Source organism: Ailuropoda melanoleuca, chromosome 6 (genome assembly GCF_002007445.2).
Source record: "Ailuropoda melanoleuca isolate Jingjing chromosome 6, ASM200744v2, whole genome shotgun sequence".
Classification (NCBI taxonomy): Eukaryota; Metazoa; Chordata; class Mammalia; order Carnivora; family Ursidae; genus Ailuropoda; species Ailuropoda melanoleuca.
In genome coordinates this window covers 95,502,585-95,522,985 of record NC_048223.1, presented here as the reverse complement: position 1 = coordinate 95,522,985, position 20,401 = coordinate 95,502,585, and the positions used below count along the sequence as shown (strand labels likewise).

The window sequence follows — 20,401 nt, the reverse complement described above, 5'->3', positions numbered from 1 at the left end:
GTGTGTCCATTTTTGTGCCAGTACCGTACTGTTTTGAGTACTACAGCTTTGTAGTATGTCTTGAGATCTGGAATTGTGATACTTCCAGCTTTGTTTTTCTTTCTCAAGATTGCTTTGGTTGTTTTGGGTCTTTTGTGGTTCCATATACATTTTAATATTATTTGTTCTGGTTCTGTGAAAAATACTATTGGTATTTTCGTGGGGTTTACGTTGAATTTGTGGACTGCTTCTCTTTCTGTTATTTCATTATTAGTGTTGCAATGGCTAGGACTTGCACTTCTTTTTGAGTAAAAGAGGCAAGAGTGGACATTCTAGTCTTATTCCTGATCTTAGAGGAAAAGCTCTCAGTTTTTCACCATTGTATATGATGTTAGCTGTGGGTTTTTTCATATATGGCCTTTATTATGGTGAGGTATGTTCCTGCTAAGTCCACTTTGTTGAGAGTTTTTATCATAAACAGATGCTGAATTTTTGTCAAGTGCTTTTTCTGCATCCATTAATTGAGATGATCCTGTGGTTTTATTCTTTGTTTTGTTGATGTGGTGTATCATGTTGATTGATTTGCAAATATTGAACCATCCTAAAATTTGTAAAGACCCTGAATACCCAAAAGCAGTCCTGAAAAGGAGAAGCAAATCTAGAGGCATCATGATTCTGGACTTCAAGCTTTATTTCAAAGCTGTTGTTATGAAGACAGTATGGTACTGGGACAAAAACAGACACAGGTCGGTGGAACAGAATAGAAAATCCAGAAATGGACCATCAACGGTATGGTCACCTAATCTTTGACAAAGCAGGAAAGAATATCCATCCAGAGTTGGATGCCATCCAGGCACCCCAGGGTAACATTCTTGAGCTCAGAATCTGTCCTGGGAAGGTATCTGTGAGCTTGACTACTGGTTCTGAGTTTGTACTACAGACTGCCATCTGGTGCCAGAATGTCTTATTTGCTCTGAAATTCTTTTCTCTCAGAAGCAAGTATGATGTGGAAAAGTCACTCTGTCTAGTGGTTAGAAGGTCTGAGGTAAAGCCCTCTTTGGTACAGATTGGCTTTGTTATCTTGAATGCATTACTTTGCATGGGCCTCTTTTTACTAGACATCAAACTAAGTAACTTCAAAATCCCTGTTAGTGCTAATAAGTTTTGATTTCTGAGCAACTTTGGCTTCTGCTGGTGTGTGGTTCCTTTTCTTTCCTTATGCTAAAATGTTAATACCTTCTTACTTTGTATTGTTGTTTTTTAAAAGGTTTTATTTATTTGAGAGGGAGAGAGCACATGCGAGCATGAGCAGTGGGGAGAGGGGCAGAGGGAGAGGGTGAGAGAATCCTCAAGCAGACTCCCTGCTGAGCACAGAGCCTGAAGTGGGCTCGATCCCAAGCCCCTGAGATCATGACCTGAGCCAGAATCAAGAGTTGGATGCTTAACCAACTGAGCCACCCAGGTGACCCAGCTTTCTTTGTTTTAATGAGACTATCTCCTGGTTTAATTTTAAGTGGATTGAATTGGTTGCGGTGGTTCTCATCCATTATTTTTGGATGATAAAGTCAGAACTATAAACTAGTGTGTCTTCCACCCTTGACCCTGTTGACATTTCGGGGTGGATAATTCTTTGTTGTGGAGCCCGTCCTATGCATTGCACCATGGTTAGCAGCATCCCTGACCTCTACTCACTAGTTACCAGTTTCACCCTTAGGTTGTGACAGTTCAGTTGTGACACATTGCTAAATATCCTGCAAAGTTGTCACCTGTTGAGAACCACTGACATAAATAGTTGCTTGCCTATAGCAATTATAAAGGGATAATTATTTACCTGTTTTTCTGATAGTCTCATAAAGTACCATGCTATTACCAGTCTGTCTAGTGAATGTTTTTTGCCTCTAGAGATGACAACATACAACTGGAATTTGCATGAGTATATAATAAGAACGCTGGTAATAACATGGTGGTTACTGAGGTGGGTCTGTTTGCATATCACCCCGATGGGACCATAATAATGATGATTATAATATAAGGGTACCATTTGTCAGTGCCTACTGTGTACCAGACACTGTGCCTTGAAGTTTTTTTTTGTTTTATACCTGTTTAACAGGAGAAATGCTATAAAGGCTGCTCAAGTCTGATGGAATTTTAGTGACCTCTGTCAAGTTTAACGGACTCATATGAACACTTCACATGACTTTTTTTTTTTAAAGATTTATTTATTATTATTAGAGAGAGAGAGGGAGGGCACCGGGGGAAGGAGAGAGGGAGAGGGAGAATCTCAAGCAGACTCCCTGCTGAGCATGGAGCCCAATGTGGGGCTCGATTTCGTGACCCAAGCCTATACCAAGAGTCATAGACCCCAACTGACTGAGCCGCCGGGGCGCCCCCACCTCACATAACTTTTTTTTTTTTTTTGAAGATTTATATATTCATTTTAGAGAGAGTGTGAGTGAGTGGGGAGAGGGGCAGAGGGAGAGAATCCAAGCAGACTCCCTTCTGAACATGGAGCCTGACATGGGGTTTGAATTACTCAATGAGATCATGACCTGAGCCAAACCACGAGTCGGGTGCTTAACTGATTGAGCCACCCAGGCGCCCCTTCACATGACTCTTGATTGGCAAAACTAGACGAGGTCCAAAAGCCCAGTTTGACCAGAAGAGTCTAATAGTATCTAAGATCTGGGCAGTAAAGGGGTCATTTGGTAAAGGTAAAGGTATATAATTACTGAGCACTTGCTGGAAGTGGTGAGTGGGTCAGTGCTATCATGGCAAATCATGTCAAGACAGAGTCGAGGTCTAGCTTCCTGATCTAGCATTATCTGAAGAGGGCAGAATTCTCTGTCAGAACCACAGGGTACACATGGTTAGAACTGAGTCCTCAAGTGTAGGTATTCCCCTCTGTGTAGAATGAGTATTTATGGTTTGGTTTTCTTGGAAGACTGTCTTGAGAGAATTAGGTACAGGTTGATAACTTCTTACCTTGTGATTTGAATTAATCTTTAAAGATTTTTTTTTTTAATTTATTTATTTGACAGAGACAGCCAGCAAGAGAGGGAACACAAGCAGGGGGAGTGGGAGAGGAAGAAGTAGGCTCCTAGCGGAGAAGCCTGATGTGGGGCTCGATCCCAGAACGCCGGGATGACACCCTGAGCTGAAGGCAGACGCTTCACGATTGCGCCGCCCAGGCACCCCTGAATTAATCTTTAGAGACCATGACAGTGATCTTTGAGCTGTCCTTGCTGTTTGATCTGGGATCATGGAGCATCTATGAGGAGGATGACCCACATGTTCAATTAATTCTGAGTTTGAAGAAAAATTTAACTTTTTTTTTTTTTTAAGATTTATTTGTTTGAGAGAGAGAAAGAGAGCATGTGCACATGTGCATATGAATGAGGGGAAGGTCTGAGGGAGAGAATCTTCAAGCAGATTCCCTACTGAGCTTGGAACCCGAGGTGGGACTCAATCCCACTACCCATGAAATCATGACCCAGCTGAAACCAAGAGTCTAACATATAACCCACTGAGCCACCCAGGTGCCCCCAAGAAATTTTAACTTTATACAGTATTCTTTTTGTTTTGTTTTAAAATAAAGAACCTGTTTAATTCATATCCTGTATTAGAAGTTGTTTGATGTAAATGTTGAAAATTGTTGAGGGGAGAATTTATTTGAAGTTTGATCATTTTGCTTTTGTTTGGATTGTATTTATTGCTTGTCATTCTTGGTTGGTTGCTGGGAGTATCAAGTTTTTTTTTTTTTTGTTTGTTTTTTTGTTTTTTTTAAAGATTTTATTTATTTATTCGACAGAGATAGAGACAGCCAGCGAAGAGAGGGAACACAAGCAGCAGCAGTGGGAGAGGAAGAAGCAGGCTCATAGCAGAGGAGCCTGATGTGGGGCTCGATCCCATAACGCCGGGATCACGCCCTGAGCTGAAGGCAGACGCTTAACCGCTGTGCCACCCAGGCGCCCCGGGAGTATCAAGTTTTATTTTTAAATCTTAACTGAGGTCTAAAGTAAGTAATTACTTCAAAGCTAGTTTTCATATCATACTTAGTGACTAAAGACTTGAGTTAAAATATTTAACATCATACTTTATTTATTGACTTAGTTAAATTGACTCATGTTGTACTTATATGGGCCTCCTATTTCCTCTGGCCAAGATGACATCAACAGAGATAGTTGTCTCAAGACACACGCGAGAAGGGTTAGATAATTATCATTGTTTCTTAGTGAACCTTCCTAGTTTAGCACTTGTTTGATTTGGACAGCTACTTCTCAGTTTCCATGTGGCACCATTTCCAAGATGACTTTTTGTGCATGATAAATTAGCCTTGAGTAATTCATGTATCTCCTTCCTCCTTTATTTTATTATATTTGATATTTTAAAAAACTCTATTTAAAAAAACTTTTAATTGAATTTTCACAAACCGAACATATCTGCGTAAACAACATGTGACCAGTGCCCAGAAGCCTCCCTCATGCTTCCTTCTAATCACTGCTCCCTGCCCCCAGGGGAAACCACTATCTTGACAAAAGGCTTAGCTTGATTTTACTTGTTCTTGCACTTTTTATAAATGGGAGGATACAGTATTTAATTTTTGCATAAAGCTTCTTTCACCCAACCTTGTTAATGAGATTCATCCTTATTGTGCCTTGTTCTAGGCTTTTCATGTTCACTGTTGTATACTATTTCATTGTGTGACTATAGAACAGCTTATCTTTTCACTGTTAATGGACATTTGATCATTTCTAGTTTTGGCTATTGTGAATCATATTGCTATGAACATATAAATGCATTTATTTTAGGTATATATCTAATGCATGAATTGTTATGTCATATTGTCAGTTTTAGTATAGACTGCCATTTTTTTAAAGATTTTATTTATTTATTTATTTATTTTAGAGAGAGCGTGCCCGTGTGGGCAGAGGGAGAGGGAGGGAGAAACCCAAGTGGACTCTGTGCTGAATGTGGAGCCCAACGAGTGTGGAGCCCAACGCCAGGCTTGATCTCAAGACCCTGAGATCAGACCTGAGCCAAAACCAAGAGTTGGACACTTAATTGACTGCGCCACCCAGGTGCCCCTGGACTACCAGTTTTTAAAAAATGGTTGCACCAATTTGCATTCCCACCAGCAGTGTATGAGAGTTTCGGTTACTCTATAAGTTCTGTATCACTTGGTATTTTCCATCATTTTCATTTTAGCCATTCTGGTAGGTATGTACTGATAGCTCAGAAAATCTGTGACAAAACTCAGCTGTGGATTTGGGGCATCTTGAGATTAACTGTCACGCCAAGCTCATGCACCCACCAAAGCCTTGATTATCGTCTCTGAGTAGAGTCCTTCTTCTTAGGCCGAGTGTGATCTTTAGTCTGCGTTCAAAATTAGCAAATACCCCCAGAGAAGAAGACAAGTGATGATCATCAGCTCATCCCAGAGGGCTCTCCCAGCTCTGGGATTTGCAGTTCCTCCAATCCTCATTTCTTCCACAACCCTCCAGTATCTTTGAAAATGTGATTTTCTAATTTATCCTGGCCTTTTCTGTTTATTGAAGCTGAATTTGGTTGCCATGACCTATAATTATCCTGTCCAGAAATGGAAGTGGTCAGAGATTCTTGGGGTTTTCTGTGTACATGTTAGGGAGGAAAAATTTTCTTCTGTCCTTCAAAGGTTCTTCTGGCTGGTCTAAGAATTAAATTGACATGAGAAAGATTAATAGGAGAAAATCAAATTTAATTTTGTATGTGTAGGAGCCATACACAGATGAGAGGTTCAAAGACAGAACGGTAAATTAAGTTATATATGCCATTCCAGGCTAAGGAGTGGGATGAGGCCTGGGGCCTCAAAGAGGAGGAGGGCAGTTCGCAGGGCAGTAAGAGGAACAGATGTTTGAAAACTAGGTGTTTGCCCCCCATACGCATGAGTCACTCAGATAAGATTTATCTCTGGTAATAACTCTACTTCTGGGGAAGACCCTTCAATTTAGATTCTTCTAGGTAGTTATGGGATGGGCCAAAATTTCTCTTGAGCCTGCAGGGTCTTGATTGCCTTCAGCTCAGAATAGTCCACATGCCAAAGTGACACATTTTAGGGAGACTTGCTCTAAACCCCTTCATACATAGTCATGTCACCCAAGAATAATGTTAGTTGCTTTCCCTCTTTCTTTCTCGTGTTTATGTGTTTTCTTTTTCTTGCGTTATTGGACTGGTCAGAATCATTAGTCCATTGTTGAATAGAAGAGAGGTTAGTGACATCCTGTTTGTGGGGAAGGGGGTTGTGGGTGTCTGCATTATTTTACCACTGAGTATGATAATTGCTGTAGTTTTTGTGGATATTTTTCAGATGAAGGAATTTTCTTCCTTCTATTTCTAGTTTGCAGACTTTAAAAAAAATAAATTGTTGAATTTAGTTACTTTTTCTGTATCTACCCAGATGATTGTGATCTTTCTCCTTTTTATCTGTTAATGTGGCTTACTGTATGCTTGGGAAAAATAAATTAGCCATAGCCCTACCATATCTACTGTAGTGATTATCATCATATTCCCTTCATGCATGAGATAATTGTACACACTCTTCTTTCTCTTTAAACTTGCTATACATTTAATCCTGCCGTATGTTTTCCTTTTTATTTTTTTAATTATCAAAGTATCGTGAGATAATATGGTTCTCAGCCCAGGGACTCTGGCAGATTAGAAGCATTCTTCCGGGCCCCTTCTACTACCTATCTCTGTTTGCTATGGGGAGAAAGGAGTAAAAGAACTGGAGCATTTATTTTGACCTATTTTAATTTTTGTTTCCTTGTTTTTGTTATTTGGGATTGTAAGGGGAATGGGGTCAGGGAAGAGCTCTGGGGGTGGTAACTGGGAGCTGAGGAAGAAAGCCATATATGATTTCCTTAAGTAACACCTTGTGCTCCTCCCCTTCCCACGCTTCCTCTTTCTCTATAGTTCCAGCTCTGCCACAAATCAATTGTGTAAATGCCCTTGGGCAAGTCACTTAATCACTGAGCTTTTGTTTCCTCCTCTGGGGTTTAGGAGAATGACCATCAACAGCTGCTGTGACCGGTCACTTAGGGAGAATGGGAAAATTAAATGAGCAGTTTATAAAGCATAGGATACTTTAAAAATGAGAGTAATTGTTAATATTGGTTTTACACTGTGGCATCTTAAATTTTCTAACAGCCCAAAGGCTACCTGTGGGAGAAGGAAGAAGGTGTGAAACCCTGAGTCCCCCAACTACAACTGTAAGAAACCTGTAGTTCAGTAACTGTGTGGCAAGAGGAATAAAATGGAGGTTTTATTCATGTGTTTCAACCTCCGTAAAGCCCCCGTAAAGTGTTCCATGTTAAGCTTGTCACTTTTGAAATGAACAGCCATTGATATGTATGCACCAAAACTAAAAATTTGCAAAAGCACTTATTTCTGAAATGATGCTGCTATAGGATTTCTTTATTTATTTAAAAGTTTTTGTTTGTTTCAGAGAGAGAGAGAGAGAATGCACACGCACAAACGCAGGGAGAGGGGCAGAGGGAGAGGGAGAATCTCAAGCCGACTCCACACTGAGCAGGAAGCTGCTACAGGGCTCTATCTCACAACTGAGATCATGACCTGCACTGAAATCAAGAGTCAGATGCTTAACCAACTGAGCCACCCAGGTGCCCCTGTAGGAGTCCTTTAAATTGTAACCACCCTTATTCATTTAAGGTTCATTATTTCTTGGTAAGCTTCTTTCCAGAGGATGCAGAGTTAGAACAGGACATTCTGCCTGGAACAAAGAAAGGCAAAGCATCTCTTCACAGGAAAATAAGATTTAATTGACAAGATTTTAGTTTATACACACCTTTATGATCTAGCTGGTGTATAAGTGAGGTATACTGGTCCGTATAACTGAAGAGCCATGGGTATATGCTTCCCTGAGAGATGTTGTGATTTTTTAGGTCAAGTAACATGAATAGTATTTGAGAATATGTGATCTTATACTGAAGCATCCTAGGGCTCATACCACCACTGCCTTGATATTCTCTCTTACCTCTGTCTTGCTCAGGGAAGAAAGGATGTTTATGGTGTGGTTCTCGTATCAGGCATTTTTCTCTCTGGGTGCCTTCTCCCCATCTCCCCATTCAGAAGCACCATAGGCAAGATCAGCTTCTGTATGGTTTTAGGAGTGGGTGGATGGATTCCACAGAAGGGAGGTTTTGATTTATAATTTTGCTATTAGCATGGTCATTCACCTGTTTGGGTTTATAGGTCATGCATTTAGAAATTAGATGATGTCTGGGGCTATGGGGGTGAGTAGGGAGCAAAATGCAAAGTAAGATTTCTCAATCTGTTAAATAGGCTGTGAAACACTTAAAAGAGATATGAGAAAAAAAGACTGTAAAAGATCATCTGAGTAAAAGATTATTTGCATAAAAAAATTTCCTCTTGGTATGGGAATTTGGAAATGACCTGTTTGGGAATTTGATTTTGCACACCTGCAGTTTAGGTCTTTACTTGTTTAGATGAAAATCCATGCTGTGTTTCAGGGAGAGTTCTGGTTGTAGTTTTTTTAACACCAAGCTCTTGTTTTTCTGCTTTATGCCTCCTGTTTTTTTCTCACCAACAGCCCTTTGCTGTATGTCCTTCCTTTTATTTGGCATGCTTCCACTTACTTCCTCTCTTTCCCCTCTCTCCTCTCTTAGAGTTAGGTGCCCCCATTTCGTTTTTCCCATAGAGCCCTGGGAACAACAAGAGTTGAGTTCTAATCGTAACTTTTTGCTGTATGATCTTGGACAAGCGGTTAAGTTCCCTGATCTTCAGTTTCCGAATAAATAAGATGAGGGGACAAGCCCACTTAGGGATCTTGTTCAAATGCAGATTCTGGCTCAGTGGGTTTCTGGGGGTTTCTGATGTTTTGAATTGTTAACCAGCTCTCAGAAAGGGCCAGTGCTGCCAGTCCACATAGGGCTAAGGACTAGATAAAATGTAATGACTCTTCCAGCTTTTACCTATTGTGATTTTAGTCATTGTTTTAAATTCTGAACAGAACTGCAATATGCTGTAATTACTAAATCTCTCTCCAGTTTTTCAGAATGCTGAACACTGACAATGTTGTGCCTTATGAAGTTTCCAATGTATGATAATGTTGCTAAAGTGGAAAGTAGTTTTATTGCTCCAAAGATTTTGACTTAGGTTAAAAATATCGAATAAGTGTTGGGAAAGCATTTGAGTTAGCACCAACCTGTCATCTGAAAGTCAGAATTACTCCTGAAGGCTTTATGCTAATGAGGGAGCTGGGATGTGATCTCATGAGTATAAATACAGAGACAGGCAAGCTGTTGATGAATTCATCGTCAGAGGAGTTCCCGATCATTTCCTTCAGTTCTCCAGAAGGTGAGAATCACATTGTTGTAGGATGTGCTGATAGATAGGCTGTAGGGATCCAGACTATGCCTACTGAATATAGATTGCTGGGGATGGATCTTGTTTGAAGATGTTGGTACTTTTTCTTTGGCTTTTACTTCCTCAAGAAGTCATGATATTTGATTTGGTAGCATTGCCAGCATAGAAATTTATAGTTGTCCTTGATCTCTTGTACAAATGTCTAAAAGTAGTTGGACCAATTTTTATATTTGACTTAAAGTTCTTCTCTTTGTGCTCAGCCACACCAGGGATATCAATCAGGCAGGCCTTCAATATCTAAATGAGTTCTCTACATGCCTGTGATGAACTCTGATGGTACATATTTTTTTCCTCTAAAAAAATGAAAATCTGGACAAGGGGAATGGAGTCTGTGGTGGAGGGCGATGAATTTTTCTGATGAATTTTTCACCTCCCACAGAATAAGACCATTCGTCCTATGAAAGTGAGCTGTATTTTATTTCCCCACCACAGTTGTGGGTTGGACAGAATTTTTAGAGCTCCATCATCATCATCATTACATTTTAGTCATTTCTAGCCCGTGCTGCTTCTAGGTCAGACTAATTGGGGCAAGCACAGTAGAGGGAGTTAGGTGAAAACAATGGCAATGGAATAAAAATAAATAGCCTTTGGTTTTTGCTCCCGCTTGGTTAAATTCATTACAAGAATCCCAACCCCTCGCTGCCTCTAGTAGAGCCTTATGGGGAAGAGCGTAGGCTGTTGTCTGTGGTACACACACTGAGCTTTCCTATTTTCGTTTAATGCTCCCCTTCTTCTTGAGGGTCTTAATGGAAGCTGTCTCATGGTTTATTTAATCTTAACCCAGATTAAAGAAATCAGCTACGTACTGAAGGTATTTGTTGTAGTCCAAACAAATTGCCCTTTGGGAAATACCTTAGCCAGTATTATTATCCTTGTGCCCCTCTTTGGAGGCTCAGGTAGATCATTTTCTGTTACCCTGAGATTTTTTTTTTTTAACCACAAAACACCTTTTTTAAGACTTTGCACTCAGATGTTTTCATCTGTCTTGAACATCGAACTTCAGAGGCTTGTGACTAATGAAATAGAAAGGAGTTGTTAATAATACGCTTATAACTTCCAAATTGCTTTTGAATTTTCCAATGGTGATCTTATAGACCAAAAATGTTAGCATTATATTTTATGCTTTGTTTTTCAAGAAATAATTTTTACTAATAATAGAGTGCGACTCTTAGCACTGTCTGTATAAAGTACTATGTGATTTAAAAAAAAATTTTATGTATTTAGTATGACTTATAGTATTTTAAAATTCCAGAGTCTTCTCAAAAGAAGATCTAGACGACATTCTTTTTTTTTTTTTTTTTTAAGATTTTATTTATTCCTTTGACAGAGATAGAGATAGCCAGCGAGAGAGGGACCACAAGCAGGGGGAGTGGGAGAGGAAGAAGCAGGCTTCCAGCGGAGGAGCCTGATGTGGGGCTCGAACACAGAATGCCAGGATCACGCCCTGAGCCAAAGGCAGAAGCTTAACGACTGAGCCACCCAGGCGCCCCTAGACGACGTTCTTAATTGGAACAAACCTCTTTGGTTTATCAGTTGTTACTCAGAAGAATAGTTAATTTCAGAAAGAAAGGTATTCTGATAAAAGCAAACCAGATTTTTCCCTCCCTTAATTTCTAGATATTGTAACACAAAAAATAAAGGTTTTATTGATAATAATAATATGCCTACTTTGGCCTTTCTGATTTACATTTAAATCTGGACGTCTATCAGTCTTTAAGTCGCAGACAGATCTACTACTTTTGTCTTCCAGGTAAGAAGAAAATATGCTAGCATAGGGTCATTTTTCCTCTTGGGCTTTACCTGATTAGTCTATTGGACTATTGAAAATAACAGGCTCATTTTTGTCTCTTAGATCATCCCCAACATAGACAAAAATAGCATCTACTCTTAGTCTCAAAAACATATATAATCCCAGACTCTGGAACATCCCTTCCCTGCACTAATACCAGACAATACTCCTACAGAATTCTATGTGCTTACAGCCTCTTCCCATCTTGGTAACTCAGCTTTCCGAGAGAGGAAAGGAGAGGACTATCAGAGGATGGGAAGTCCTTTGTAGGAGAACTTACTTAACATCTTTGTTAAAACAACTGGACTATTCCTGCTCTGGCATTCAGTTCTTCACCAGATAATAAAAATTACTGGGGATCCTTCCCATTTTTTATTTGTTTGTACGTACTTTTTCTTTTCTTTTCTCTTTTCTTTTTTTTCCTGCCTTCATAGTGTAGCCCAGGTTTCATATTTTGTATCAGGACTTCACAGGTTTGTTTTTTTGTTTTTTTTTCTCATTGGGGGTTGTCGTCCCCTATGTTCTGAGCATGTGCATGTCAGACCCATGAGTTCTAGCTCTGTTCTATCTTTGAATATCATCAAGTTGAGCAATGTTTTGGTTGGTCCAATAATAATCTTTACACAACCTCTCATCTTACTTTAGTAAATATTTCTGAATTATGTGGGAAAGGAGTTATTGGTAATTAAAAACCCATTCTAGATCAGCACACTGAGCTCATTACCCAACCTATCCTTTCTCAAATCCCCATCCCAGGTGCTCTCCTAGATCAAATAGGACTCCACAAAAAAATATTGTTTGCATTTCTCTTAACAAAAGAAGGAGGGGTAAGAGGGAAGAGAGGAATGATTATACCTTGTAGATGAGCTATAAAAAAAGTTTCCTCCAGATATTTTTTTATCTGTTGATGTATTATATGGGTTTGCTTGATATTATTCTTTATTCTTAAAAAAAAATTAAGCCACAATGCAACAATTACTACTTTTTTTTCTTTTCAGTTTCCAAGAGAAGACTTACAGCAAGATGAATAATCCAGCTATCAAGAGACTAGGAAATCACATTATCAAGTCTCCCGAAGATAAGCGAGAATACCGTGGGCTAGAGCTGGCCAATGGTATCAAAGTACTTCTCATCAGTGATCCGACCACGGATAAGTCATCGGCAGCACTTGATGTGCACATAGGTACAATTTAAAATTGTGTATTAAGCTTGGTTATGTTTTCTTGATCTAATGTTGACATTCATTAGAACTCTCCATATGTGTGCAAATAAAGACCTCCTAGTTATCAGTTTGATGTACCTTACTTTGTACAATAGCCCTGTACAGCTATTGGCAATCACATTTGTCAAAATAAAATAATCTTACATTTATTTTCCAAGACATTTTGTTAGGTTCTCAGCTAAGGTGACCTTGCAGCAAGGAAATTAATTCCCATCCTTTACAGTAGCAGTGGTAATGCTTTCACTTTTGTACACTTCTGGTACACTAGGAAATATCATATTTTCTAGATTCTTCTGTGAACATTTCCTCCACATTTAATGCAGTTTTAATCAAGTTGATCCTTACCTATATGTACGTAGGTGTGTTTCTTTTTTTCTTCTCTGAAAAGCTTTTATTGAACTCAATGGCATTTTTAAATTGAGGAAATAAAGTAATAACCATCATGTGTTGAACAAATAATTATTGCCAAGTATGACATAGTGCACTTTGCAAATATCATCTGATTTGTATTCGCACACCTCTCTAGTTTAGGTATATATAGAAAAAGTGACTGAGGCAAGATAAAGTATTGTGTTCACAATTTCACAGTCAGCAGAGCTAGTAACCCTGAACGTGTGCTCTTACCACTACACTGTATCATCTCCTGCAATAAAATGTCAGAGCTAGAAAGTTCTAGCTCTTATAAAACAGTGAATTCAACTTTCTTTCCCTCCAGTGTGATGTGTGAGGAAACTAATGTCCAGGGAAGTTAAGTAATCTGCCCAAAGTTACCAACTAATTAATATCAGAAGCTGAGGCTAGCATCTAACCAATACCATTTTAGCCTGTGCCTAACTTTCTCTGATTGTATGGTTACGGAAGTCCCAGATCATCTGCAACCCATCTGTATTTTATAAATTTCAACATAAAAAGATTTGTGGTATGTATTTTTTTCTTCTCTTTCAGGTTCATTGTCAGATCCTCCAAATATTGCTGGCTTAAGTCATTTTTGTGAACATATGCTATTTTTGGGAACAAAGAAATACCCTAAAGAAAATGAATACAGCCAGTTTCTCAGTGAGCATGCAGGAAGTTCAAATGCCTTTACTAGTGGAGAACATACCAATTACTATTTTGATGTTTCCCACGAACACCTAGAAGGTGCCCTAGACAGGTAATGCCAAATACCCTATGAATTATCCAATGTTATGCACTTTATTACTTTAATAGTAGTAACAGTTACTATTTTTACAAAGATGTCTTCACAGCTTTATAGCTTAACAAAAAGTATTTTAACCAGTATTTTCCCCTGTGTTTTATAAAAAAGAAAAAAATAATGGGTGATAGTATATATTTATTTTGTGGCAGAGGAAAAATAATGGCGTGACTTTAAGCCAGTCTTCAGCCCTATATAATATTTTATTGGTTTATGAAATTCTCACCAGCTCTTCCCATTCTAACTGGTATTCCATATGAAGCATGTCATGAAGAATAAACTGTAATAGTGTCATGGATTTCTTTTCAAACATGCCCCTATTCCAGAATGCTAGAACTTAAATATTCTGTTCTCCTTTAATTACTCTAGTCTCAGGGATACTTAGATATAGAACTTTTTTTTATGGGAGTATAATTGACATTGTTTTAGTTTCAGGTATACAACATAATGATTCAATATTTGTATACATTACAAAATGATCACCGTTGTAAGTCTAGTTACCATCCGTCATCATACAAAGTTACAAAAAATTTTTTTTCTTATGATGAGAACTTTTTTTTTTTTTTTTTAGATTTTATTTATTTATTTGACAGAGACAGCCAGCGAGAGAGGGAACACAAGCAGGGGGAGTGGGAGAGGAAGAAGCAGGCTCCCAACAGAGCAGGGAGCCCGATGCGGGGCTCGATCCCAGGACTCTGGGATCACGCCCTGAGCTGAAGGCAGACGCTTAACGACTGAGCCACCCAGGCGCCCCATGATGAGAACTTTTAAGATTTGTTCTTTTGCAACTTTCAAGTTTGCAATGCAGTATTATTGACTATAGTTACCATGCTGTACATTATATCTCCATGACTTTTATAACTGGAAGTTTGTATCTCTTGACTCCTTTCACTCACCTTCTAAATCCCATCTTCTGACAACTGCCAGTCTGTTCTCTGTATTTATGAGTTTTATTTTGTTTTGTGTTTTACATTCCACATATATGTGAGATCATATTTGTCTTTCTCTGTCTGACCTATTCACTTAGCATAATACCCCTAGGTCCATCCATGTTGTTGCAAATGGCAAGATTTCTTTTTTTCTTTTTTCTTTTTTACAGCTGAGTCATATTCCATTGTGCATATACGCTGTATTTTCTTTATCCATTTTTCTATCCATGGACACTTAGGTTGTTTCTGTATCTTGGCTATTGTAAATAATGCTGGAGTGAACATAGGGGTGCTTATATCTTTCCAAATTAGTGTTTTGTTTTTTTTTTCCTTTGGATATATACCAAGAAGTGGAATTGCTGGATCCTATGGTTTTTCTATTTTTAATTTTTTGAGGGTTGTTGTTCACAGTGGCAGCACCAATCTACATTCTCACCAACATAGGGGTTCCTTTTTCTCCACATTCTTGCCAACACTTGTTATGTCTTGTCTTTTTGTTAATAGCCATTCTGACTGGTATAAGGTGATATCTCATTGTGTGACACAGAATGTTTTGACCAGCAGTTTCAACTGTGGGGACATTTTGTGAAAGTATTTTCTGGAGCAGGCTCCATTAGGCCAATTTAATTGCTTGGTAAATTTTCAACACAGTTAATAATTTCTAATTTTTTGTCCTATTAGTGATGTGATTCATTATCCAAAGTGTAATTTTTCCTTGGTAACTTTTTATAGTTTTCTGTATTGCCAAGAAGGTGTAATTCTGCAGCCTTTTGACGGGTCTGTAATGAATTTTGACTTAGCAGTTTTAGTAATAGCTTTATTTGCTTACTTGTATTAATAATAGTCATCATATTTTTAAAAAAACCTAGTAGTTTGAATTTATTCCTTAGCGGAAAGAACATTAACAGGGAATAGACATGGGTTTGGGATACATGGCTGGGTCATAGTAGCCTGTTTCTTATTTATTCTAGATTATGTTTCAGTCTTTAGGCAGCAGCTTTGAGGTGTAATCATCTTTTGTATGTATTCCCAGAAGACTTCCATTAATGAGTTCCCTGGGATCATACACTGAATTTAATTTCCTGCTTTACAAATGCTACAGCAGATGTTCATATAATCTCTGTATGATGGAGGATGTCTGTTACTTGACTCAGAGGATTTTAAAAAAAACAAAAACACTTGTATAAGAGCATCTTTTTTTTTTTTAAGATTTATTTTAGAGAATATGTGCATAGAGGGGGGAGGGGCAGAGGGAAAGGGAGAGAATCTTTTTTTTTAAAGGTACTTTTATTTTTTTATTATTATTTTTTTTTAGATTTTATTTATATTTGACAGAGAGAGCACAGCAGGGGGAGTGGCAGGCAGAGGGAGAGGGAGAAGCAGGCTCCCCGCAGAGCAGGGGGAGCCCAATGTGGGACTCGGTCCTGAGCGGAAGGCAGTCACTTAACCAACTGAGCCACCCAGCCACCCTGGGAGAGAGAATCTTAGGCAGACTCCGCACTCAGTGTGGAGACGGTCACGGGGCTCCATTTCACGACCGAGATCATGATCTGAGCCAAAACCAAGAGTTCGACACTCAGTAGACTGTGCCACCAGGCACCTCATAAGAGCGTCTTTTTAAAATATTAATTCTACTGTGTCATTATCATGACCCTTTATATGGACCTATCCAGCTATGGTATGTAGCTTTTAGGCACTTTTACCAGCTTAAACATATTGAGATAGGTAAAAGAGGTTACATGTCCTTAAATATCTGTTTCCATGTATCTTTGATTATAGACTCCAGATAGATGGGAGTTTTCCTTTGGGTTGGTATGTGTAAAGTACTTATCACAGTATCGTATTTATTTACTGTGTGCATAAAATAAGTATCAAGTAGTGATAACAGTCTCTTTGACAGCTGGACTGTGAAGTGCAGTTGCTGAGACGTCTTTAGATCCAGGAGTCTGTTAGGCCCTATTCAGACAGCCTCTGCTCATGGCTTCATCTGAATTCCGGATCTTGTTTTTATAAGATGGGGTCTAAAGTTTCTTAAGATTTACTCTATGAAATCATGCTTTAAATTGCAGCCTGATACAGGAGAGTTAACTTATAACTAAAGTTATTTTATTTTTTTAAAAAGACTTTATTTTTTTGAGAGAGAGCCTGAGTGGGTGGGTGGAGACAGAGGGAGAAGCAGACTCCCTGCTGAGCAGGGAGCCTGATGCAGGGCTTGATCCCAGGACCCTGGGATCATGACCTGAGTCAAAGGCAGGTGCTTAACCAACTGAGCCACCCAGGTCCCTCACTAAAGTTATTTTAGTTTAAACTTTAGTACTACTACTAAAGGATAGCCTCAAGAGAAGCATTTGGTTACTTATATTAGAGTTACATGCCATGTTATTTGTTGAATCACTGGTTATAAAATTTTTAAATTCTCTTAATATTTTTTAAAAGCCCATAATGGTATCTTAGTCAAACTACTGTGTCCTAGGATTTTCATTCCATTATTTTTTCCCCACTAGTTAAAGTTTGTTTTTCTCCATAAGAAGAAAAGATATTCAAATAGAGCCTTTAAAAAGTAGGTCACTTGGGGTGCCTGAGTGGCTCAGTTGGTTAAGTGTCCAACTCTTGATCTCGGTTCGGGTCTTGATCTCATGGTCGGGAGTTTGAGCCCCATGTTGGACTCCACACCCAGCGTGGAGCCTACTTAAAAAGAAATTAAAAAAAAAAAACTAGCTCACTTAGTTTGTCCTAAACTGTCTGAGTCTTAGTGCAATTGCACCTTAAACTGTAAATTTAAGATTTGCCCAAGAGCTGTCACCTGCCTTTTCCTTTTTGGGAGAATTAGCCATATAGAACAAGGATTTTCATGACTTGCCAAATTGCGTATCTTAAATAAATTGCTAGTGTCTTTGTAAGTCTTCCTTGCCTTTTTGCTGTTGTGATATTTTGATTTATAATAAGAACTATATATTTGGTCTTTCTCCCTGTTCCTGGCCCCTATCTCTTAAAACCCTTGGAATTTCCTAAGTGATGAGAGTTTTAAAGGTGTCTTTTGGTATGTTAATAAGGTGACTTTGGGGAAGCCCTTAGGTAACCTGATGGGGGGCTGTTTTCCAGAGCAACTAGCCCTGTGATTGTAAGGTTGGAACTTTCACTCCTATCCATAGACCTTCCAGGAGGGGGAGGAGGGGCTGGAGTTCAGTCACCAAGGGCCTGTGATTTAATCAGTCATGCTTATATAATGAAGCCTCCATAAAAACCCAAGAGGACAGGGTTTGCAGAACTTCCAGGTTGGTGAAAACATGGAGGTTGGGGAGAGTGGCCTACATGCCTCTTCCTGTGTACCTTGCCCTGTGCATCCTTTCCATCTGGCTATTTCTTAATTATATCCTTTATAATAAACTGGTAATCTAGTTAAGAAAAACGTTTCTCTGAGTCTTATGAGCTGCTGTAGCAAATTAATTGAACCAGAGGAGGTGGTGGGAACCTCTGATCTGTAGCCAGTTAGTTAGAAGCCCAGGTACAACTTGGTCTTGGGATTGGCATCTGAAGTGTGTCGACTGAGTATATTTTCACTGATGTCTCTGGGGTAGATTGATTTCTCTGAATTTATGTATGTCCAATATTTTTCTTCTGTTACTTGGAACTTACTTTGCATTTCTTTTGGTAGCAATGGTAGTTTTTTTGGTTCTGTAGAATTCACATTTCTTACCTGCTAAGTTTCAAACATATTTTTTTAAAGGCTACTCTTTTAAAATAACAGCTTTCAAATTGTTAATTGTGTTTCATACTCTTAGGTTTGCACAATTTTTCCTGTGCCCCTTATTTGATGAGAGTTGCAAAGACAGAGAGGTGAATGCGGTTGATTCAGAGCATGAGAAGAATGTGATGAACGATGCCTGGAGACTCTTTCAGCTGGAAAAAGCTACGGGGAATCCCAAACACCCCTTCAGCAAATTTGGGACAGGTTTGTCAACAGCAGCTTTCATGCATTAGTTCTCTCTGACCTCATTTAAACCCATGGCCTCTTTTCACAGTATTGTATTTTACAGTTCAGGTTAGAGGATTTTAGAACTCCCCATTCCTAGTACCCTGTTCTTTTTAAACTCGCAGTCCTGAGAAAAGGTTTTTATATTGTTGCTACTCCCTGTTATTGCTTACCATACCCCTACACTTATGTTATCTGTCTGGTCCCTGTATAGGCACTCATATTTGTGACTTGTGACCTGAAATGAGACTGAAGCTTAGGTGTATGAGCTTCATGGAGAAAGTGATGGGTTATTAAGAAGAGTGATCAAATATAAAGTAAGTTTGTTGGATAAGAAGATACAGAATGGAATTCAGAGTTTAGAAACAGTAAGAATGAAGTTACTCTAACACGTGGCTAGCATTTTGGCTGGTAGTTCAAAAAGATGTCAAATGGGCTCTTGTCAGTGGACTTCATACATAAAACTTGGGATGATATTCTCAAAATTATGGTAATAATGACCTAAGCAATTATTTAGCCATCTAGATGATGTACTCTGGCCATCATTCAAACAGGGGTCTGAATGTTGAAGGAGCACAGCCTTTAGAGGTGTGAATAGATGTTAAGTAGCATTTCAAAGAGAGAGCAGATCCTTGTACTCTGAAGTCTACCTTCCAAATAGGAGTGCTTTTCTTTTTTTTAATAATTTTTTATTATATTATGTTAGAAGTGCTTTTTTTACTGCTTACTTCAAGGCTTGTTGAATTATTTTGCTCCCATCACTTCCACCTCTACTCCCTGCACATGCCTGGCATCCTGATGGGGATGACTCTGTGGGAGCTTGAATGCTGTAGAAAACACACCAGGTCCCTGCTCTCAGACTGCTGCAGTGCCCTGAAAGGAGATTAGAGGTGGGGATGACAGGGAGTAGAATAAAATAAATGTGGAGATTCTTGATTTCATAATTGTACTCTTTTTCTTTATTCAATTTTTCATTAAAAAGTACATGTTTAATTTAAATATTTAAACAGTGCAAAAGTATTTTTAAAAAAGAGCAAAAACAAAAACTATCTTTTCCTCATCTACTCCTGCCAGTCCCACTCACCAGATGTAATCGTTGTTAACAGGTTGCTATGATTAAAATACTGCTTTGGGGATTATAAAATGGCATAAAAATAATAGATTGTTGAGTGCACTTACAAATTTATGCATCTTATATAACTTAATTTGGGAACATTTTTTAAGACTATAAAGACAGCTTTCTTTCAGTTTGAATACCATTCCGGTATATCCCAACAGCAGCCAGGGAATTATCATAGCTTTGCAGAATGAGAAGGAGTTTTTTTTAATTTATTTTTTTTAGTAATTGCTACACCCAGCGGGCTCAAACTCATGACCCCAAGATTAAGAGTCACATGTTCTTGTGACTGAGCCAGCCAGGTGCCCTGAATTAAGGAGTTATTTATTTAATTTATTTAAAAAATAGGGGCGCCTGGGTAGCGCAGTCGTTAAGCGTCTGCCTTCGGCTCAGGGCATGATCCCGGCATTCTGGGATCGAGCCCCGCATCAGGCTCCTCCGCTGGGAGCCTGCTTCTTCCTCTCCCACTCCCCCTGCTTGTGTTCCCTCTCTCACTGGCTGTCTCTCTGTCAAATAAATAAATAAAATAAATAAATAAATAAAAAATAAAACAAAATAAAAAATATATTTATTTATTTTAGAGAGAGAGAGAGAAAGAGGGAGCAAGCGGAGGGAGGGGCAGAGGGAGAGGAAGAGAGAATTATAGGAGTTTTTAAACATTGCAATTAGAAGCAGTGATATTATATTCTTTAGACGTATAGTACTTGGCACTCCGTATCAACATCATTGCTAAGATGAATACTGTGGTCCCTAAAA

The 20,401-nt window shown here is 38.7% G+C and overlaps 1 protein-coding gene across 5 annotated transcripts in view; it reads left to right on the top strand.

Moving 5' to 3' along the window:
* The window catches only part of IDE (insulin degrading enzyme), a 110,317-nt gene that overhangs the window by 18,698 nt on the left and 71,218 nt on the right, over positions 1-20,401 (top strand). For 3 of the 5 annotated variants that reach the window (XM_019796278.2, XM_002916104.4, XM_034662960.1), the window contains exons 2-4: positions 12,208-12,392; positions 13,377-13,584; positions 18,338-18,507. In XM_019796278.2, the coding sequence (XP_019651837.1) occupies positions 12,208-12,392; positions 13,377-13,584; positions 18,338-18,507 (563 nt within the window). Of the gene's footprint in view, positions 1-3,934; positions 3,995-9,143; positions 9,352-12,207; positions 12,393-13,376; positions 13,585-18,337; positions 18,508-20,401 lie in introns of those variants that run through there. The other 2 variants (XM_019796279.2, XM_019796281.2) reach the window with 2 other exon arrangements.